This window comes from Anomaloglossus baeobatrachus, chromosome 8 (genome assembly GCF_048569485.1).
Source record: "Anomaloglossus baeobatrachus isolate aAnoBae1 chromosome 8, aAnoBae1.hap1, whole genome shotgun sequence".
NCBI classification, from domain to species: domain Eukaryota; kingdom Metazoa; phylum Chordata; class Amphibia; order Anura; family Aromobatidae; genus Anomaloglossus; species Anomaloglossus baeobatrachus.
Genome location: NC_134360.1, coordinates 134981399 through 135005254, shown reverse-complemented (window position 1 = coordinate 135005254; position 23856 = coordinate 134981399). Strand labels below are relative to the sequence as shown.

The 23856-nt window shown below is 50.2% G+C and overlaps 1 protein-coding gene across 1 annotated transcript in view; it reads left to right on the top strand.

Annotated features, from left to right (window-relative positions):
* The window catches only part of HMCN1 (hemicentin 1), a 921797-nt gene that overhangs the window by 199268 nt on the left and 698673 nt on the right, over positions 1-23856 (top strand). Inside the window, exon 27 of the mRNA XM_075322013.1 lies at positions 17905-18035. Coding sequence (XP_075178128.1) covers positions 17905-18035 — 131 coding nt within the window. The remainder of the gene's footprint in view (positions 1-17904; positions 18036-23856) is intronic.

Below are 23856 nucleotides of genomic sequence, written 5' to 3'. Positions count from 1 at the left end.
ATGACAGTCAGTAGCCTCTTGCCCTTCTACTGGTGACGGTTTATAAAACAAACTCGGTACGGACGTTCCTCAAAATGCATTTGCGTTGCCAAACCCATCCCATTGAAACCACGCTCATACACACTTGCCCCAAAGCTTCAGCAGCACCCCAGTTCTGGGGTGGGAAGGGAGGGGTGTTTACATCCCAGGTACTGCAACTAGCGCACCCACAATAACAACCATCACCAATTTACCGCCATGAAATTGTCCGCCAAATATGGGAAAAAATCTTCATGGTTAAAAGATGCTCCCCGTCATCCCTGTTCGTCTGAGGGCTATCACTAACACCTTAGGCATACCAACCAGAGGTGGGGAAAAAGATCCCAAAACTGTGAGGAAAGACAGGCTTGGCTAGATAGACCTAGGCCTTTCTTCAGCCTGTGTGACTAAGCTTTAAGATCAAAACCACAATGGGCATAACCACCCGTCCCGGTACCTTATAAGATCGACAAACAGCCAGGAGTATTAGGCCTCCTGACATCCACCCACCTGCCGCTAAACCACTACCCATTCCATACCGTGGGTCCCACTAGGCCTTGGTCGCGCAGGTCCAGTTCCGCAACTGAAAAATTGCAGGGCAAAAACCCCGTACCAGTTTGCTCACAACAGGAAAAAATGGTACCCGTTGGTGAAGTAGAATCACTAAATACTGCCGGTTATATATTAGCAAGGGATCGCTTGAAAATCATCATGCTTTTCACCCGCCTGGTAAACCCCACTCGCTGCATACCCTACTATAGGCCCATCATGTCTTTGTTTTAACGAGAGGCCGGGTCATCGGCCTCCTTTCGATGGGAGTACCATTACGAATTTAAGGAATCAAAACCCTTTGGACCTGCCAGCGGACGGAGTTAAGGAGGATACCTGGAATTGGAAAATCAATAGGGAGTAAACAATACTATCACGGCAACTGGATACCTGGTATGACTTTAACCTTTTGTTAACTTATGCGCATTCTAAAAACCGAAAAGCCTAAACAGCCCACTACTGAAAAGGAAAGTTGTAAACAGGTGGTTAGACGGTTTTTTCCCCCGGGCTTGGTAACCAACTGATAATACCACTTTTTTTTTTTTATTATTTATAAAACGTTGTGTTGAAAACAAACGTTGTGTTGAAAACAAACCCAAACAGCCAGACCTGCTGCTGTTAAATACACCCCCTATCGGTTCAGCCGTTACTGCTCTTGAAGCGAATGTAGCCATTGAAGCTTAAAGAAAAATTCAGCTACACAATCAGTTCCTCCTTTTCAGGTGCCTGATTCCATGTAGCGGAAAATAAAGTTTAATCTTACCGCACCTAGGGTTGGACCAATGTACCGATACCGGGTAACGTGATCCTGCCGCTTAGTCCTACACCGGAAGCCTAGGAAAGGCGCCTTGGAAACAATGACAGCAATAGAAATGACCTTAACCGCAAAGTTGAAGTTCATACCTATGGAACCGCAGGGGCCAAAAGATAAACCTCCATACGATGGGTAATAGCCGATAAACGCTATTTCCATGCGGCAAAACCTTCCAAAACAAAAGTCAAACCCAAAGGGAGGGGCTTTTCCATAATTTTTTTTTTTTTTTTTAAAAATTCATAATAGGTGCTTCAAATAATGAAGCTACTTGACACCCTCTATAGACTAGTATTAGAATGATTGTTGTCTACTACCACATGGGAAAGCACTTGTCAGTTGTGCACACCTGAGACCTAAACTAAAATTGTGTATTTTTTTTTTTTTTTTTGAGGCTATTTATGTGGACATAATTGCTCAGGAAATATTAGCGGGCATAATTATGCACTTACATAAAATTGACAATTTTCGCATCTCACATGTTCATTTTCATCTGTTGAACTGAAACTCCAACAAACACGAAAATGCACAGAAATACACTTTTGCTATTACCATAAAGTTATCAGTGACGAACATAGCTTACGCCTTGTTAACTACAGCACTAAGTTAGAGTGTATACCAAGGAGAGGTGATCTCCTGTGAGCCCACATAATGTAACCCTCCTACAACTCACTTGACAGGCCACATCTAAAATCTGGGATCCAGTTTTGCTCAATTTTTTTTTTTTTTATCAAAAAAGGCGGTGGGTGGACATTCTGAGATTAGTCGGTTCAAGAAGACAACTAGATTATTGCAAGGAATGGAGGAGGAGATTCCATTTTTTTTTTTTTGCATAAATCGTGTGTGGTCACTATAAAGGACTGGAACATTACTTCCTCCTACTGCAGCTAAATGTGAAGGGTTCTTTACAGTAAGAGCAATCAGACTGCGGAATGCCGACCACAAGAGGTAGTAATGGCAGCTACTATAGCGCCTATTAAGGCGGGTGTATGATTTCCTCAGTACACCTATAGTGTCGGTCACACATAACTTAATTTCAGAATGTTGAATAGGGAGAAAACCTGTTGCCTGGTGACATCACGTGACCCCCCCCCCAGGGCGCTTATTCCACCCCGCAATCCCACGTAATGGTACTTGCCAGAATGTGCAGAAAAGGGGGCGGCCGGACTCCGGATGTTCCTGCCCAATTCTAACAGCACTCCGCTGTCCAGGCCAATGTACACCCTGATGCTCATCATCCCGCCGTGGGACCCCACCAGGGGTTAGTCTGAAGAAAAAGGGGGTCTAAATCTACATGTGACTCATGACGCCCGGGGCCCCAACGCCCGTGCATATCCCCAGGTGGGGGGAGGGGGACAGAGTCCGATCCAAGCCACTACCCACAGAAGGGGAGGTGGGGGATTGTTCAAGTGAGTGAGGGTTGTACAATGCACATGTCTCAGCTTACCTCCCCCCCCACCCTGCACAGTTGAAGTGAGGCCTGACCACACCCCGTAATTCACCCCACTGGCCGGGATACCCAGATGACCCCTAGCTCCTTCATGACTAACAGCTTTTTTTTTTTTTTTTTATTTATAATTTATTTATTCAATTTATTTATTTATTTATTTTATTTATAATTTATTTACTTAATTTATTTTTTTTATTTCTAATTTATTTATTTATTTTTTATAATTTATTTATTTATTTTAACTTGTCTGGGGATACCAATGGGGATGGGTGGATTCTGCTGACTTCTGCAGTCAGCATAGACACCAATGCAGCACCTCCAATCCGAGCTGCATCAGAGGCTGTGCCCATCCGCAGCCTGCCCCCGCATTCTCCCCGCTCCCCCGCACCGGCTGTGACAGGGCAGCGGTGACAGGGCAGTGGAGGGAGCAGGGGCACGGGGTTTGTTATTCCCACAAAAACCAGCGGGTCCTTCGCTGCAGCGCTTCCACCTACGCTGCATCAGGGACCAACCGGCTCACAGCCTGCACTCGCACCCACCGCTGGCGGAGGCAGGGCGGCGGGCGGACGGCACCATAAGCAAAGAGCGCTTTCGCGCTCTTTTCAAAATGAGGGGCGGGCTCCAGCTGACCGGCGGGCGGGTAGTTCACTCAGAACGCCACTCGCCGGCACACCTAGCTGGAGCCTCAGCAGGGAGGAAGCCGCTCACAACTAACAGCGCTGTGAGTATGACGCTTCCTTCCCTGCTGATGGGGGATTTGCGACGGACGGCGAGCACAGGCGGACCGGCGGGCGGGTATTTCCCTGAAAACAACACTCGCCGGCACATGTCACCTTTTCCTCAGCAGGGAGGGAGCCGCTCACAGCTAAAGCACCATGGGCAAAACTCTCCCTCCCTGCTGATAGCTCTCTTACCGCCTTCCGAAGCGGGTATACGCCACCGGCCGCCCAAACAGGTCCGGGTCCAGGAACAAAGAGACCGGAAGCTGGGCAGCGCAGTGACATATATCTGATCTGGTCATACCACAGGAGCCGGGAGTAGCTGGTGAGTCTTTCCAGGGGGAGAAACCACCTAACATTAGCATAGGGGGCCTGCAGTCAGGTGGCAGCATCTCAAATTTTGGCTGCAGTGCCCCTCATTCAAATTAGAATTTGATGGCTTTGCCAAATTTTTACAAAATATTTGATTTGTAGCAAATAAATTTACCACAAACCTTAATACCATAAAGCCTCTAACTGACAAAAAAAATCACTCAGAGGTCTCCTAGGAATTAACTGAACCCCTTTTCAGCTTTTTAGTGCAAACATGGTCTTATTAATGTTAAAGTGACTAGGTAACATCAGATGTTAACTGGTGTTTTGTCATTTTTTTATTATTATATTTTTTAAAGTTATCCCCCGCTTGTCAAAATATACAAACAACGTAACCATAAAACACTAGCTGTTATCATGGTGCATTAGGTTGTTAAATTTGACTAACAAAATAGTTTTCAAACCTTAATCTTTTTTATTTTCTTTTGCTTATTTTTTTTAATTTATCTCTCTTTCCTGCAAAAAAAATATCCAATGTATATAAATCTAAAATACTATACTACCTAGTAGGTACATGTATGGTATGAAAGTAATTTGTGGCAACAGATAACAATATTTTTCTGGTGTGCATGATTGTTAAATCTGACTGTTAAAATTCTAGTGTTCCTCCTTTTAAACAAAAGTGGGAAGTCACGTGCCTACAAGTATGAAATCTTACAACTAGACGTGCGCAGCATTGCTCAATACAAGTGAATTGAGAGAAACTTTGCACGACTAGTGGGCATGTGACCATATGTGTGCAAATCTCATACTTGTAATCAATTGACAGTCCAATCCTCCTGATGCCATCACTGGAGAATCTTGACAGAGGGTGGTATGCACTGCATGATCTGTGAGAAGTTAGAAGTCTGCGTTAACATACAAGTACTGCAGACTTTCATCCTAAACCTGGTGTCATGATCCAGGCTGGTATCTGCCACTGTGGTATCTCCCAGTTCCGGCCTGGTTATGTCAGGGGTTACTGTCTCCCTGCTTCATTCTGTGCCGCCCCTAAGCAGGCGAGCTGCTCGGATCCGTGATTACTGTGGCTCGAGGGTCCCAGGACCCGGGGTTTAGCGGACACTCGATGAGGGGGGTTATTTACAAGGGAGAAGTATTTGTGACACCACCTGGGGGTTGCGGTAACGAGTATACCACTGCTGCTGTGTAAGGGGGTCGGGGCTGATGGAATGGAGCAGCTAGATGTGAGTCCTTCCGAAGGTAGGGAAGGCCCTGGTGCCCTCATGGTGTTGGATGGGGTGGATAGTGCAGGAACAGTCTATGAGACCTCTTGGTGTTGGATGAGGTGCAGAATACAGGAAACAGGGACACACAATGCTGGTTATCGTGGTGCTGGATAGGGTTGATAATGCAGGAAAACAGGAACACACACACTGCTGGTTATCGTGGTGCTGGATAAGGTTGCAGAAATGAGACACATGCTGATGATAAAGAAAGTCTTTACTCACATGTGAGCTGCAGGAGACGGCCAGTTCAAGTCCCCGGTACTATCAGTGCCACTGTGTGATCCAGGTGCTTCTTCCTTGCACTTTGTCCGTGTAGTGTAGTGGGTCCCCATAGTGTGGAACTTTTGGGGCCCGACTGCTATGTCCAGCAGTCACTTCTCTTTAAAGAGCAGGCAGTGTGGACCCTGTAGGTTAAGTCCTTTTGTCCCAGACACCGGTCTTATTCATTGTCTGCTGATGCTCTTATGTTCAGGTCAGTCGGAGAGGCCCTTACAGGCTACCTTCCCGGTCAGGTCAATTACCAAGGCTCCTGAACACTTCCTTGGTCTAGTGCCCTGTGCCCCATCTGTGCTTGGTCCAGTCAGGTCCCTGTGTGGCGGCCCAGGATCTGGTCGCCACAACAGTGTTGCCTCCTCAAAAGTGTTAATGCTGAGCTTGGAGGTAATTGGGGAAATCATTGGCCAGTAAGTTCAACATTCAACGCAGTTTCTACCTCAGGCCAGCAGAGGGAGCTCTGAACCTGCCGTTCCAGGGAGCATTCCTCAAGCCTGACCTGAGGGAAGGGTTAGTGTTCAGTCTGTTCGGGAAGTTTGGAGAGTGAAGACGCAGAGTAGTGCTGTCCTTTCCAGGATTGGGAGAGAGGCACAGAAGAAGAAGTAGACATCGGAGTCTGTGGTTGCCAGGGTGTAAAACCCTTCCCTGGTAGCCGAATCCGAAGGGCAGGAGAGCTGCAAGCCCCTGGCCCATAAGCAACCTGAAGGTATAGCTGCATCACCAAGGCCCGGTGTGGACTCCAGCAGAGAAGCATCAGAGAGGGCCTGCGCAGCCAACCCCACAGGGAGAGGGACGTACCACCGGTCCCAGCAGCAAGAGGGCTATTGCTAATTCAGAGTGCAGGGTCCTATGAAAGCAAAGGAAGAACAGGGAGTAGGCCTCATACTCAGCTGGCCAAAAATAGCACCCCAGTTACTTCCAGGCCAGCCGGAGCCTTCTACCACCTGTAACGGTCTCCCAGGACTAACCGTTTACCCAGTAAAAGAGGAGAAGGTAAAGAGACTGTTGTTTGTGTCCGGTCCTTTCACCGCCCTGTCGGCCCTGCACTACACCGCAACTACATCGACACTTACAAGCACCAATAGTTTCCCCGGGGCACCGCTCCACCTGTGGGGAGCAGAACCATCCAAGCTGCCATTCCACCAGCCCTGGAGGCCTCATACAGCAGCGGCGGCTTAGTAGCCGCAAACCACAGGTGGCGTCATGAATATAAACTTTAAGCACCCCCACTGAAGCCATATTAATTGACTCCCGCCAGGGTCATGGAGTCGGGCCCCGCCACCACTGACGACCCCCGGACTAGTCCGGCCCGACACCGGGTGTCCCATAGCCCTGGGGTGGGCGAGTCACCTGCACCCTCTGGGCTCCTTCACAAACCTCAGGTCACAGATCCCCCTGAAACTGGTCGCTGTCCGCCTCTGCTCCTGGGTCACTGCTGCACACCCAGCTCAGAGGTTTTTCACTTAGCTCCTGTCTCTTTGGAGCTCTGCACTCAACTAACTTGTCCCCACCCGCCAGGCTGTCTAGTCACCCCTGGGCTGGCCCTGGGACATTGGACCCTCCCCCCCAGTCTTAACTGTCAGGCACTGGTAGCTGGGATTTTCTGTGTTCTGGCGGTAGTGGCACTGGGCTCCCTGGAGCCTGGGGGTGGGCCCTGCACCCTAGGAGAGGATGCAGTTCCCTGTAGCACCCTGAAACTTCAGGGGTGCTACAGTTCTGGTTTCTGGGACGCTATATCTGGGTGCTGCACCTCTGGTTTAGTGCCAGTGATAGCCTATGTCTCATAGTGTGTGCAGCTGGCTCTGTTGAGGTACCTGACCTGTACTGCCATGCACCCTCTCCCATATAACCTGTGTCTGTCTGTCCTCCCCTGGCTCCGTCCTGCTTGTCATACCTTTGTTTGTAGTTTGGACTTTACTTACGCTCCCATCCCTGACTTGGCTCTGTCTCTCTCTTCGTCTTTCTCTATTACCATTCGGCTCCTGACCCCTTTGCTTGCTTTTGACTCTGAGTTTGTTTACCTCTCATACATTGTTTTGACTTCCTGTTGTTGACGCGTCTCTCTGACTACCCTGCTGCCACATTGTAGTAACTTTGCAATACTACTCTGGGTCACGTCTTAGTACAGCGGGACTTTACTCTGCTGCCACCTTGTGGTGACTCCACTGTACTACTCCAGGCCACGTCTTAGTGCAGCATGACATTTGGACAACCCCTTTAACAACTGGATCTTACCCTACCAATTCACAGTTCGCCAGTGTCTAATCAATGCTGTGTAGAGATATACCCCATTGAAAAAGGTAATAATTAATATCCATCCTGAGTAACAGACTGGTAGAATTCAGAGTTGTAATAAAAGATACTATGGTGTTCACTTTGCATTTAGCTGTATTCAAGTTTGTCAGCAATGGTAAATCAAAGGGTTTGCAGTTTGCTGTATGTAGAATAAAATACAGAACCCACAGTGATTTTTTAGGTATTCACCAGCATTTAGGTCATCACTCATCACACTAATAAGTGTCATGATATATTCTTTAATGGTAAGTCTCGTTATCAATGTCTACAATGTCAAGTCATCTGCTATTCTATGGTAATTACTAGGGTTATTACTAATAACTGCATGTTTGGGCCTTGATGGAGGCAATGTGGGATAAAGGCTCTGTCCTGGGATCCTGTCCCACAAGCCATTGTAATCTGCTCCACACAGTACAGTTTAATGTGCTTTTGTGAAGCCCCACAGGTGTTGTGTCGGTGCATTACCTTCAGGGACTCCACTCGGCTGGATCTTGTCACTGGTAGGGAATCTTCTATTTGTCGTGACGCCACTCTCAGTATTGCGGTCAGTGGGGACCGCCACTGCAGGTTGAGGGTCGCCTGGGGCTGATGGTGTGTGCAGTTAGTTGGAATAGCCTCCTGAGAGTGAGGCAAGCCCCAGGGCCCTGTGTAGGTGCGTAGTACCACAAGGCGCAGAATAACTCCACACACGCAGAATGTCCTTCAGGGGTTTTACTCACTTCAGATGGCAGGGTGAGTAACCCGGGCGTAGCTGGGATGAACCAGGCTGGAACCAGGTATCCTTCAGGCTGACTTCTGATGGTGACTACCAACTCGCCTTCCTTAGCCCTTGGTGGTTTGGGGTAACCCCGACTTTTAGTCCCTATGGGGGTCACCCAGGGAAGTTGCTGAAGCCTCTCTCCCCTTCGATTGCCGTTTGCTTGTCGCCTGGGCCAGATCACTCCAGCTGCTTGCCTCCTGTGAACTATGGGCCCTAACTGTGGCTACGTGGCTGCGGCTTTTAGGTGTTGTGGTGTGGGCTTTGAGGGCCCCACACCGGCAGGTTTAGCAGGGAAAGGTGGATCTATCCCCGCTCCGGGATCTGCCGCCCGTTTGGGCCTGGTTCTCCCTAGCAGTCTCCTTACTTCCCACTCTGTGCTCTCTCTCTAGCTGGAGATGGGTTTCGGGTAGCACTCCTAGGTGACCGTTCTCCCCCGTCGGTAGCCACTGCGCGGACGCTGTCAGACTGCAACAGCCCCAGGGGTAGGGGTCTGCTCTCCTCGGAGCTCCCTGGACTCTGCACTGAACCGGCTCACTCCTGGGACCTTCACTGCTGCTCCTGTCTGAGCTCCACTTCATGCTCCTCACTCCTCCACACTCTGCTTCAGACTGTTTACTCCTCCTTCTCTTTTCCCCTTGTGCCAATGTGGCGCCCCTGACCTGGTCAGGCACCACAGAGTATTGCACCCATGCGGGGACAATGCTTCCAGGTAATCTCCAAAGGCCAGGATGAGGTGCACACACAAACATATAGTGATCAGGCCTCCCACATTACCAGAGGGGACCCTTGGGTAGCCATAAGGGGTTAACTTTCAATTCCCAGCTGGGGGTGTGTTCAGGGGCTGGTTGCTAGGAAGCAGGGCAGAGAGAGAGAGGAAGAGGGGAGTCTGGAGGAAGAAGTTGAAGTGTGTGGAAGGGAGCAGAGGAGCTCTCGTGTGAGACAGGTCCTGAGGAGTGCAGTAGCTGAAAGCGGGGGAGAAAGGAGTACCGTGGGTCGGCCTGAAAACCATCCAGAGAGAGAAGGGTGGCTGAGTACGGAGATCCCGGTATCCGAGCACACAAGGGGAACTAGATCCCCAGTACAGGCAGCAGATCATCCAGAGCTGCTTAACCTACAGGTGGGGGGGGTACTTCATGCCCTCACCACGACTACACAGAGCTTGAGCCAAGCAGCAATCACCAGGCCCATAAGGGGACAGGGCCAGAAGCCATCCCACCAAGGCCACGCTGCCGGCAGACGAGCCAGAGAGAGGGGAGCAGGGTGGTAACAGCTTCCCTGGAGGAGTCCTACCACGCTTCAAGCAAAGGATCCTCCTAAAACAGAAAGAGTGCAAGGAAGGCGAGTGGACAGCTACCCTCAGAACGGCCTCCTGGAATTCCTGGTTCAACCTGGTTATCACAGTGTCGCCCGGGCATCTCACCGTGACCTCCAAACAGTGAGTAAACACGTTGAAAGACTTCTTGGACTGTGTTTGAGTCATTCTGCGACCTGTGGTCCCACACACATACACCGGGGCCTGGGGCTTGCCTCACTCTCAGGGGGCTAATATACTGACTGCACCCACCATCAGCCCCAGGCATCCCTTAATCTGCAGTGGCGGTCCCCGCTGACCGCAATACTGAGAGTGGCGTCACGACAATCCTAAAAGAAGGTTCCCTACCTGTGACCAGACTGTTCCATCCACGTGGAGTCCCTGAAGGTACTGCACCGACACATACTAGCGGGGCTTCACAACTTCTGGCGTCACGAACAGGATTAGGACTAGACCTGTTCAGACAGGTGACCGTGTGCCTCAGAGGTCCGACCGCAAAAATTGAACCGCCGCCATATTGCCATCTTCAAAAGCGCGCGCTGCAGCCCGCGCGAGGGAGAAGAGCACCGCCCACGAAGAGGTGTGGCCGCCCCAGAACCCCCACAATTCGGAGAGCGTACTGACCCAGGAAGTGGAAAGGGGGCGCGGAGATTTTTGAAGAAAAATGGACGCTGCAGGAGGTAATGCCCCTGGTCAGGGCGACGCAGCCCAAGCGATGCCAGCCCCCGTCGCGCTGGACGCAGCAGCGCCTGGTGCCGGTGCCGCGGTCGCAGCCGCGCCGGCTGAAATCTCCCCCATAATGCCAGTTTCCTTGCTGTATGTCCCAGGAGCGCAATGGCTGCCCCAATACACCGGTAAAATAGACACGCTGACCGGGTTTAAGAAGAAGATCAACACCCTGCTAGACATGCACGCGATGACTGGTAAGCAGAGGGCCGCTGTGGTGCTGGGACAATTGACTGAAGCAGCAGAATTGGAGGCTGAGTCCTGGACCAATGATGACCGGGGCTCTGTTGAGACCATCTTTGCCAAACTAGCAGCTGCTTTTGAACACCGCACAGAGGGAGAGCTGAGGACGGACTTCTATAACTGCCGGCAGAAGCCCCAAGATAGCATAAGAGCTTATGCCCTCAGGCTGCAGGCTGCACTGCGGGCTCTCAAGCTGGTGGACCCTGTCAGTGATCAGGAAGGAAACCGGATGATGAAGGAACAATTCTTGCGGGGCCTGCGTTCTCCTGAGGATGGGAAGCAGATGAAGCTGTGGTCCCTGGAACACCCTGACGTGGACTTTGCCATTCTGAAAGACAGGGCAGTGAAAGCACTCCAACCTCCTGTGGACACAGACCCCGTCGCACCAGCATGGCCTGCCAGTTCCACGGCTGCAGGAGCGGAATCCTCCTCGCAGGCCCTGGTAACTGCAAAAGGACTCAACACGCCAGCAGAGACCATAAATACACTATCCTCCCAGGTGCAACAGCTCACTAAGGACGTCGCACAAATCCTGAAAGCAATACAGTTGCCCTCAGAGACCAAAGTCCCTCATCGGATCCTGCTAGCTGACAACCCAGAGGACGTCCCTTGGATGCGGAGGAGAAGAGGTCCCCCAACCCGAGGCAGGAGCAGTGATCGCTATGACTCATCTGGACAACCCATCTGTCGTCGTTGCCAGGAGGCAGGACACTATGCAAGGGCCTGTCCTTTAAACGAGCCAAACCTGGGGCCGGGGGCCAGTCCTCAGGATTAAGAAGATCAGGCCCAAGTCGCTGCTGTGATCAGTACGTGGGTGGACGTCCTGTCCTGTCCATCGTCCTGGACGGGATCCCTACCCCAGCGTTATTGGACACCGGCTCTCAGGTCACCACGATCCCGTATGTCCTTTATCGGAGGTTTTGGTCGGACGACGATCTCCGACCACCGGACCCCTCCCTCACCATCTATGCTGCCAACGGACAACCTATAGACCAGATCGGGGTCAAAGAGGTAACCATAAAGGTGGGAAGGCAGGAAATGAAGGGACAAGGACTGATTGTTGTGGACACTGATATTAGAGAAAGGAACCCGCAAATGATTTTAGGCACTAATGTCATAGAAAATTGCCTAGGGGAAGTGTTGTTGTTGCTTCACCAGATTGTTGAAGGTGCTGAGGGCAGGTCGCAAAGAGCCTTGCAAAAGGAGATCCGAATCATTCTGAGGAAGCAACAGGTAAAACAGGCTGGCGGTGAGATTGGTAGTGTACGGGTGATGGATGCAAACCCCATTGTGATACCCCCACGGAGTGAAATGATGATGTGGTGTAGAGCAGCGGTAGGTCTCAGAGGACAAGACTACCAGGCTGTACTAGAGCCCACTCATTCAGACCACTGGCCCACGATTCTGACAGCCAGGGGGGTAGTTGATGTACACAAGGGACGAGTGCCTGTACGAGTGTTGAACTGTGGGGAGGAGGAAGCCAGACTACCAAGGTACGCTACCATAGCCAAACTGTTTACATGCTCAGATGACGCCATAACACCTGTAGGTCCCCTGACACAAGCTGACTCAAAAGAGGGCGAGACCTCCCAAAAGCAGTTAGAGGATTGGTGCCAGAAACTACACGTGGGGACTGACTCTACACCCGACTACCAGAAACATGGGGTTTACAAGGTCGTGCAGGAATACGAGCAGGTCTTTAGTAAGAACCCACTAGACTTTGGTAGGATCAAAGGGGTGCAACATCACATACCCACAGGCAGTCATCCTCCCATTAAGGAAAGACATAGGCCTATTCCACCAGCCCATTACCAGCGCACAAAGGACATGCTGAAGGACATGAAGGAGGCAGGCGTCATAAGGGACAGTTGTAGCCCCTGGGCGGCTCCCCTGGTCCTGGTAAGAAAGAAGGATGGCACGATGAGGATGTGTGTGGATTACAGACGGATAAATCAGATAACACACAAGGATGCCTACCCTTTGCCAAGGATAGAGGAATCCCTCGCTGCCTTGAAAGCCTCTAACTACTTTTCTACCCTAGATCTTACTAGTGGCTACTGGCAAGTATCTGTAGCAGAAGAAGATCGGGAGAAGACGGCCTTCACCACCCCAATGGGCCTCTGTGAGTTCAACAGCATGCCATTTGGACTCTGCAATGCCCCCGGGACCTTCCAGAGGCTTATGGAATGCTGCCTAGGGCACCTCAACTTTGAAACCGTCCTGCTCTACCTGGATGATGTCATCGTGTACTCCAAGACCTACGAGGACCACCTGAAACACCTGGCTGAAGTCTTTGAAGCACTATCCCGATATGGAATGAAGCTGAAACCATCCAAGTGCCATTTACTGAAGCCAAAGGTCCAGTACCTAGGTCACGTGGTCAGTGCAGAAGGAGTAGCACCGGACCCAGAGAAGGTCACAGTCATCCAGGAATGGCCCACACCTACTACCGTCCGGGAGGTACGTCAGTTCCTTGGCTTGGTAGGCTACTACAGAAGGTTCATCAAGGGCTACACGAAAATGGCAGCGCCTTTGCAAGAGCTCCTGGTAGGCCACCCAAAGAAGAAAGGAAAGATCTCCGGCCCGCCATTTCACTGGGGAGAAGCAGAAGAACACTCCTTCAGACAAATGAAAGGGGCCTTGACGGGTGAAGAGATCCTAGCCTACCCTGACTACGGTCTGCCATTCGTACTGTACACAGATGCCAGTAATGTGGGACTGGGAGCAGTGCTTTCACAGGTGCAGGGAGGCAAAGAGCGTGTGATTGCTTACGCCAGCAGGAAGCTCAGGCCTACTGAAAGAAACCCGGAGAATTATAGCTCATTCAAGCTAGAGTTCCTGGCCATGGTATGGGCTATCACAGAGCGGTTCAAGCACTACCTGGCAGCCACCAAATTCACTGTCTTCACGGACAACAACCCCCTGACCCACTTGGATACTGCTAAATTGGGTGCCATGGAGCAGCGTTGGGTAGCCCGACTGGCGAATTATGACTTTACTGTCAAGTATCGAGCTGGCCGCAAGAACGGCAACGCAGATGCTCTGTCCAGGATGCCTCACCTAGCAGACGAGGGTGAAGATGTAGATGATCTTGAAGAGATTGAGCTGCCAGCGTTCCATCGCCATGGAGCAAAACAGTGTCGGCAGTCGCGTGCCAACCGCCAAGAGGTGACCCTGAACCCACTACCTCACTACAACTGGAAGGAGACCCAGGAAAATGATCCAGCGGTAGGCTTGGTAAAGAAACTGATCAGCCAGCCGGGCGCCAGCCTTGACAAAGGAGCCCCACCTGAGGCACAGTACCTATGGAAGGAGAGGGGTCGATTATTCATCTATCAAGACAAACTTTACAGGAGCATCATTGACCCGAGGACGCATGAGAAGGTGTGGCAAGTGATTGTACCACAGAAGGATACGAGGATGGTGCTAGAAGCCTATCACAATGGTGCAGGCCACTTTGGTTGGAAGAAACTGGAGGCCCTACTTAAAGTAAGATTCTACTGGGTGGGCATGAGATCTGCCCTAGAGAAGTGGTGTCGAAACTGCGGGCCCTGCAATCTTAGAAGAAAAGACCAGCACAGCCAGAGAGCACCACTCCAGCCAATCCAAACTAAACGGCCCCTGGAGATCGTGGCCCTGGACCATGTAAAGTTGGCACCCAGCAGACAAGGCTACAACTACGCTCTCACTATGGTTGACCACTACTCCAGATTCCTGGTGGTAGTACCAGTCAAGGACTTGACAGGTCAAACTGCAGCCAAAGCTTTCCAGACACACTTCTGTCGACCACATGGCTATCCAGATCAAGTGCTCACTGACCAAGGACCAGCCTTTGAAGCTGAAGTGTTTAAGGAGTTTTGTAACCTATACGGCTGCCAGAAGATCCGTACTACGCCTTACCATCCTCAGACCAATGGCATGTGTGAGAAGATGAACCACATCATTCTCGACCTTCTGAAGACGCTCCCACTAGAAGAACGAAGTCAGTGGCCGGAAAAACTGCCCGATCTAGTGGACATGTATAACAACATCCCTGTGAGTTCCACGAACTGCACACCGGCATACCTGATGAGGGCCAGACCAGGGAGATTGCCAGTAGATCTGGAAATGGGAGTTGAGACCCCTGAAGACCATCTACAAGGTGCTGATTGGGATTCCAACCGCCAAGCCCAATACAAGAAAGTACAAGAGTGTGTGGAGCGAAGCCTGACTCAGCAGCGTGAGAAACAAGAAAAGGCCTACAATCGAAAAGCACCTGCTGTTCCTTTGATGCCAGGAGATATAGTTCTCAAAAGAAAGAGAAGACGTCATAAACTTGACAATCACTGGGAAGAAGAACCCTATACTGTGTTACCATCGACGCTTAGCAATGAAAAGACATGCCTTATCAGCAAGGATGGAGGAAAAACAACAGCTGTCGTTTCTAGAGATCGCTTAAAGAAATGTCCTGAACAACTAAGAATCCCTGAAGAAAGTCCCAACCCTTTGCCAGTTCAAGAACCAAAAGAAAAGATGATCCATACTGTACTTGGAGATTTTCCAGCAAGTTGGCCTCAATACAATGGAGCAGTAGTTATTCCGGTTATTACATTCCCTCAATCTGGAGAAGTAAGAGACCCAGAAGAACCTGTTCAGAACCTGGAAGAGCCAAATGTAGCTGAAGCAGAAGACCATGCACTGGTATCAATACCTAGCACACCTATTATTCACATTGAGACACATACATCGGGTGGGAGGACACAACCTCAGACAGATGACAGTATAGTACTGCGTAGATCAACCCGCAGCAACTTTGGTCAGCTCCCATTACGCTATAGAGAAAGTACAGTTTAGTTCAAAGTGACTGTATGAAATGTAATGTTTAACCTGTTTACAGTTAAGTAACGTTTAAGCGAAATGTGCCCACAAGGACTATTGTGAGACCTCCTTAAAATGTTAGACCACTGGTTATGAACTGGCTTTAACCACAAACTTTGCATTGTAAAAAGTTACCTCCTTGGTATCAACCACAGAGTCTGCCTGTTGAGGGGCATGGCTCTGCACCAACAAGGGGGCACGCCTGTTTATGGGGCCTGCCCTCCAACACTCGGAAGCGGGTACGCCTGTTTATGGGGCCTACCTTACACCACTCTCCTCAGGAGAGGAAGATTGGAGGAAAGGTCTGGGGAATGTGATGGCCCAGCCCTGGTCACCAAAAGGACCGGCGACCTACCTCCTGGAGGTTTTTGGGTGGGTTTCGGACATGTGGGTGGTTGGTGGTGGAATGGTACCTGGTATGTTTACATGTAAATAATTGCCCCTGTGTGGGAAAAGTTTGTATTTACCTTTTTTCTCTTGTCTTTGCAGCCCGAGGACGTGCTGATGATAACTAAGGGGGAATGTGGCGCCCCTGACCTGGTCAGGCACCACAGAGTATTGCACCCATGCGGGGACAATGCTTCCAGGTAATCTCCAAAGGCCAGGATGAGGTGCACACACAAACATATAGTGATCAGGCCTCCCACATTACCAGAGGGGACCCTTGGGTAGCCATAAGGGGTTAACTTTCAATTCCCAGCTGGGGGTGTGTTCAGGGGCTGGTTGCTAGGAAGCAGGGCAGAGAGAGAGAGGAAGAGGGGAGTCTGGAGGAAGAAGTTGAAGTGTGTGGAAGGGAGCAGAGGAGCTCTCGTGTGAGACAGGTCCTGAGGAGTGCAGTAGCTGAAAGCGGGGGAGAAAGGAGTACCGTGGGTCGGCCTGAAAACCATCCAGAGAGAGAAGGGTGGCTGAGTACGGAGATCCCGGTATCCGAGCACACAAGGGGAACTAGATCCCCAGTACAGGCAGCAGATCATCCAGAGCTGCTTAACCTACAGGTGGGGGGGGTACTTCATGCCCTCACCACGACTACACAGAGCTTGAGCCAAGCAGCAATCACCAGGCCCATAAGGGGACAGGGCCAGAAGCCATCCCACCAAGGCCACGCTGCCGGCAGACGAGCCAGAGAGAGGGGAGCAGGGTGGTAACAGCTTCCCTGGAGGAGTCCTACCACGCTTCAAGCAAAGGATCCTCCTAAAACAGAAAGAGTGCAAGGAAGGCGAGTGGACAGCTACCCTCAGAACGGCCTCCTGGAATTCCTGGTTCAACCTGGTTATCACAGTGTCGCCCGGGCATCTCACCGTGACCTCCAAACAGTGAGTAAACACGTTGAAAGACTTCTTGGACTGTGTTTGAGTCATTCTGCGACCTGTGGTCCCACACACATACACCGGGGCCTGGGGCTTGCCTCACTCTCAGGGGGCTAATATACTGACTGCACCCACCATCAGCCCCAGGCATCCCTTAATCTGCAGTGGCGGTCCCCGCTGACCGCAATACTGAGAGTGGCGTCACGACAATCCTAAAAGAAGGTTCCCTACCTGTGACCAGACTGTTCCATCCACGTGGAGTCCCTGAAGGTACTGCACCGACACATACTAGCGGGGCTTCACACCTGCCTACGCCACCTAGCAACCAGGCTCTCTACCACACCCCTTGAGAGGAGATGGAGGCTTTTGGCCCCCTCCACTATTCCAGTGGAGGTGAAGGCTTTTCCCCCTCCTGGGATCCCCAGGGGTCCTCTCAAAGGTACATGTGTGAGACCTGATCACTATGCGCCTGTGTAGTCACACCTCGGTCAGCCTTCTGGATTACCTGTATTGTACTGTCCCCAGCATGGGTGCAGTACTCAGTGGTGCCTGACCAGGTCAGGGGCGCCACACTTTATGAATGAGGTTTACCATCACAATTGAAAACGCTGGTAGGAAGTGTACTGTAACATTACTATAATTGTTGAAGTGCCATTTAATAGCAGAACTGCCCGGAGCTCTTCTCACCACAGGAATTGTGTAGAAATGTTTAGCGCATTACATGTGATTTGCTTTCATCTGCCCCTTACTCACTTCCCAAGTCCTCATTAAAGAACTAATCTTGGCCAAGTTTTTAATTGAGCCCAGATGCTGGAGAACATTGCAGTGAATCATCCTTACACATGGAAGTAATAGTGCACAGAACACAGTAATTATATACCAGGGTAAACATACGCTTCCTTCTACAAATTTGCACATATTTTGTTAATTTTTTGCAGGGAAAATCTTCTTTTCTGTTTGTAATTATCTAAACTCTTGTTCTACAGATCCCCCGGTTATTAAAGACAAGGAAAAACTGACAAATCTCTCTGTTTTATTGAACCATGACGTCAGCTTATATTGTGATGCTACGGGAAATCCACCACCACTTATCACGTGGTATAATGGAACCACCCAGGTACAAGGGACCTATATATAATTCATTTCCAATAAGATATATCTTTTATAACTATGACAAATTGTAAAATGATGTATTTTCAGTTTTCATATTTTATTGCACGTTCAAGCAAGTAGTATGTGCAGTATCCCTTCTGACTAATGAGCTTATGTGACGCCCTGGCAAAACCAGGTAGTCACAATTAGGCCCCTGCACAACACCTTTCCCTATAGGTAACACACAGCCAAACAAAAAACCCTAGTCACCCCCCCTGGAGCCAGCCAGACACACCAGTAGGTGTGGCCAGGCGGTTGGTGCACGCCCACCAAGGGGTCCATATAGCCCAGGGTGGGAAAATAAGCAGATTAACTGTGAAGTTCAAGTTGGAGAGGAGTGTGAGCTGGAGCTGTGTGCAGTTCCAGCAGATGCGAGAACCCAAATTGAATGGTGCCAGGGTTGGAGCGCTGGTGCCACTGGCTAGGAGGCAAACGGTGGTCTCCGTCGGCAGGAGACGGGAAGATGGCTCGGTGGAACCGAGGTGGACCGGGACAGGGTCGTAGCCCGCCGGTACCGACACGGGGAACCGACCCGGAAACCGTAACACAAAGGGGTACTTGGACCCTGAAGCCAGCAACTGGAACCAACGGACTGGTTAATTAGCTGATTGCGGCCAGGATTATACGTCCTGTCCCACCCAAAGTCCCTCTTGGAAGACAACAGCCCACCAATTCAAGATAAGCGGTCACCGCCAAGGCCCAGAGATCCCACGGGCCAGCATCTGCGGGCACGGCTCCTTAGGCCAAAGCCAGTTGGGAGCGGACTACTGGAGTTCCAGACTCAGGCATTCCACCTATCACAGCAGTGCAGGAGGAAGAGAGACCACCAGCCGGGTGGGGAACCAGAACGCAGCCGGCTGCGGGCACTGACCACCATCACCTTGGTTTACCAGAGACTTGTGTGTTTTACTAAGTGTGAGTACACCAGCACCCTCTGCGGCCGCTATCCCCCCCTGCACCAAACCCCCAATGGGTCCCGGGGCCACCATCCCTACCAACGGAGGGGTTAACAACTTGCTGCACAACATCTCCCCCGGGTGTCCCACAACAGTAGCGGTGGTGTCCCACTTCACCACACACCGTGGGTGGTGTCACAAACTCATTACGGCCTAGCCCGTACATCTACGTCCCCATTTATGTTCAGCGTGCCCGCAAGGCCCCCGGGTCCGGATGACCTCAAGCCACCTCCCCTGTAGGCCCAGACCCGAGCAGCGGCGGCTGCTGGCGCGGGGCGGCACACTTAAACATATCAACATCACCTTATATAAAAAAGTCTATGCAGTAATAATAATGGGATAGTCCTATGAGTCTACTGAGTTTCCTAAATAATTGGCATTATAGTTTCCCCACATTGTCTTTGTAAACTAAAAATGGTCACAAAGTTCTTCATTCTCATTGTTTAAATTTGATTACTATATTATACATTGTATAATAAACTACACATAAAAAAGTAGGATATTTGTCTTTCAGTGAAATTTATGAAAAACGTAAAAAGTTCATGCTGCAGTTATATTTTATCATGAAAGTAGATTTTTTAACTAGAAGCAGTAGTGGTGATTTCCTCATCTACAACAATTGATTGAAACAAAAGCCAACAAAAGTGGTGGGTATAAACCTCCCAAAAATGTCATTGTCTCAATAACTTGTCATGTGGCCTTGAGCATCAACTACAACTTGACAATGGCGTCACCAGTGGAGTTATTGTCTGCAGAGACATGGCATCCCACTCTCATTGAAGGTACAGCTCTCAGGTTATTGAGGTTCTGGGTACAGAGTTTCAAGCCTCTACACAGTGACTCAGCTGATCCCATAGGTTTTATATGCGATTCAGGTCTGGAGAAAGTGCAGGCTGCTCCATTTGAGGTTCCCCAGTGTCCAGCAGTCATCCTCTAATGATGCAACCTTGATAAGCTGGACCATTGTCATCTATAAAGATAAAATGAGGCCTGTGTTCTTCATGCAGAAGCACAATAACTGGATTCATTCTGTTATTCAAGTAGTAGGGGCTTGTCACTGTACCATTCACAAAGTGTAGGGCAGTTCCGTATTGACTACACACAGCTGCTCATACTGTAATTCCACCACCACCACAAAAGGTTCATCTGGTGATAATAGCACTCTCCTTGATGTCTCCAACATCGTTGGCAGTCATTGTTTCTGCTCAGCGTGAATCGACTTTCATCAGTGAACAGCAATGAGGCCCACTGGTCCCTTGTAGAGATGAGCCACCCCCCTGGCGTTCGAGTTCGGTTCGGTGTGTTCAACGAATGTTTGATGAACCACTCGAACCCCATTTTGAACACAATGGGAGGCAAACACAAACACATAAAATCACAAAGAAAACACCTTCAAAGGTGTCCAAAAGGTGATAAGCAACTCCCAAGACACCACAAACACATGGGAAAGTGACAAGGACATATACTCATGCGAAAACAAAACAGCTGTATGAGTAAAAAGAGGAGGAGACACAGATATAGGCATATCATGCCCCTCTAAAATAATGTAAATCACAGCAAGTGGACTCCAAGCAGAGTCTCCCTTTTTTCCAAAAATTGGGCCACACACACCACTTCAGTGGCATCACTTGTGCCCTAGTTGCAAATTGGATATGTTCATTTGCATCAAGCACATTCAAAAATACGCCAGCATTAACTGTCCCCAGGATGACACCGGGGTAGGTAGCAAAGTCCTTGCGGAACCATGACTTGTTCATCTTGGTTCATTGTTAAAAACACAGCAAGGGGACTCCAAGCAGAGTCTCCCTTTTTTCCAAAAATTGGGCCTCACACCCCATCAGTGGCATCACTTGTGCCCTAGTTTCAAACTTGACAGGTTGATTTGCATGAAGCACATTCCAAAATACGCCAGCCTTTACTCTCCCCAGGATGACACAGGGGTAGTAAAGTCCTTGCGGATCCATGACTTGTTCATCTTGATGAACGTTAGTCTGTCCACATTGTCACTGGACAGAGGCGTGCACTTATCTGTCAGCACACACCCAGCAACTCTGAAGACACGTTCCGAGACAACGCTGGCTGCGGGACACGACAAGATCTCCAAGGCGTAAGTAGCGAGCTCAGGCCATTTTTCAAGATTTGAAGCCAAAAATAAGCAAGGCTGCAGTTGCAAAGTCATGGCATCGATGTTCATTTGGAGATACTCCTGTATCATCCTCTCCAGCCGTTGACTGTGTGTCAGACTTCTTGTCTCTTGTGGCCTTGCATTGGATGGTCTAAAAAAATTATGAAACGATTCCATAAAATTGCTGTTACCAGCACCAGATACGATGTTGCTGGTATGGTTTGACTGATCATGACGAGACAGTCCCATGCTTGGCAAGTTACAACTGGGAGATTTACTCCGTACACCACTGGTGTTTGGTGGAAAAGCCAGGTTAAGATTGAGTAACAGCTTCTGCTGATACTCCTGCATACGTGCGTCCCTTTCTATGGCTGGAATTATTTCGCCAAATTTGGAATTGTACCGGGGACCTAATAGTGTGACAACCCAGTAGTCATCGTTACTTCTAATTCGGACAATCCGAGGGTCATGTTGTTGGTAGTGCAGCAAGAAGGCGCTTATGTGTCTTGCGCATCCATGCGGACCAAGTCCTTGCTGTGTTTGTGGCGGCGAGGTGATAACCATGCTTCCTTTCTCTGACATCTCCCCCCAACCTCTTTCAACCGAAATTTGACCAAGGTCTCCCTCATCTGCTGAGTCTTCCATACCCATCGACAGTTCGTCCTCCATTTCTTCCTGGTCCCCTGCACCTTCCTCAACATTTTGGCTGCTACCATGCGCCCTTGTTAATCCCTCTCCCCCACCATCCCATGCCTGCCGTCTTGGTGATGCTGAATGTCTGGACCTTGTAGATCTTGGCATCCCTTGCGCATATGAATCCTCCTGTACTTCCTCCCCATCCTCTTGTCCCACCCCTGACTCCGAATAGTGTTTAGCGTGTGCTCCAGCATGTAAATGACTGGAATTGTCATGCTGATAATGGCATTGTCAGCGCTAAACATATTCGTAGCCATGTCGAAACTGTGCAGAAGGGTGCACAGGTCCTTGATCTGAGACCACTCCATCAGCATGATCTGCCCCACCTCTGCATCTCATTGGCCCAGGCTATACGTCATAACGTATTGCACCAGGGCTCTGCAGTGCTGCCACAGTTGCTGCAACATGTGGAGAGTCGAATTCCAGCGTGTCGGCACATCGCATTCCAGGCAATGAACCGGCAGGCCCAAAGACTTCTGGAGCGATGCAAGTCAGTCAGCTGCGCCGATTGAACAGCGGAAGTGAGTAGAGAGTGACTGTGCCCTGTGCAGAAGCCAATCTAGGCCGGGATAGTGGGTTAAAAATTGCTGGACAACAAGGTTCAACACGTGAGCCATACAAGGCACGTGCGTCACCTTGCCCCGGGGTAGGGTCGAACCCAGGTTTGCAGCATTGTCGCACATGTCCTTCCATGGCTGCAGGTTGAGTGGAGACAACCATTTACTAAACTCGCTCTCCAGAGCTGACCACAACTCCTCAGCTGTGTGACTATTATTTTCCAGACATTTCAACGTAAAGACCGCCTGATGCTGTTGAGCTCTGCTGCCAGCATAGTAAAGTGTGCGGGATTCCTTGTGCACAGTTAAAACGAGGGTGGCCTGACAAAACAGGCTTGGGGCGGAGGTGGAGGACCCAGATGAGGTTGAGGAGGCAGAAGCAGGGGAGGAACTTTCACATACAGAGGATTGACGCACAAGTTGTGGAGACGGCAAGACTTGTATAGCAGACCCTTCTCCATCTCGCACCATAGTTACCCAGTGCCCATTCAGCGACATGTAATTCCCCTGTCAATGCTTACTGGTCCAAGTATCGGTGGTGAAATGCACCCTGTCACACACAGAGTTTCTCAAGGAAGCGGAGATGTTGTGTGCGACATGCTGGTGTAGCATAGGCACACCTTTCCTAGAGAAGTAGTGGCGACTGGGCATCTGGTACTGGGGCACTGCGATGGACATAAGGTCTCAAAAATCCTCTGTGTCCACCAGGCGGAAAGGCAGCATTTCTGTAGCCAACAGCTTGCAGAGGGTGAAAGTCAACCTCTTAGCTTTGTCATGGCTCAGAGGAAATGGCCTTTTAATTGTCCACATCTAAGGGACCGAGATCTGGCCTCTGTGCAGAGACGGTGTGGAGTAGGGTGTCCCTTGAAAACTGCTGGTCTTTGAGGAAAGTGCAGGCGGAGACATAATATTGCCTTCATCCAAAGTTGGTGCTCTCGATGTCTGAGAGAGCTCTACAACAGCACCTGTTCCCCCCCCCCCAAAACAACTGATGATGACCTGCCAAGCAAACTGCCTGTTGTGGTTAAAGAGGTGGTTGGTCTGCGTAGAAAAACATGTGTGACAGCTGTCCCCACAGTCATAGAGGATGAAGAGCGCTGTTGAAGATGAAGAGATGAAGAGATGCAGTTGAAGGGGCAGATAGTGGTTGGCCCGCTCCGCTAGGACGCATTACAGCACAGTGAGCTTCCCACTGGGACTTATGCTTGTTATTCATGTGACGGTTCATGGACGAAGTAGTCAAACTAGTGAGTTTTTTGCCTCTACTTACAGATTGGCGACAAAGCCTACAGATCACATGAGTTGGGTGATCCTTTGTGATGTCAAAAAAGGACAAGGCAATGCAACTATTAGAGCCCATGTGACCTGCAGAGCCACCCCAACTTGTGTTCAGAGGCAGAGTTGTAGCCGAGGATGCAGTTGTTGACGTGCTGCCAGTACTCCGTCTTTGTC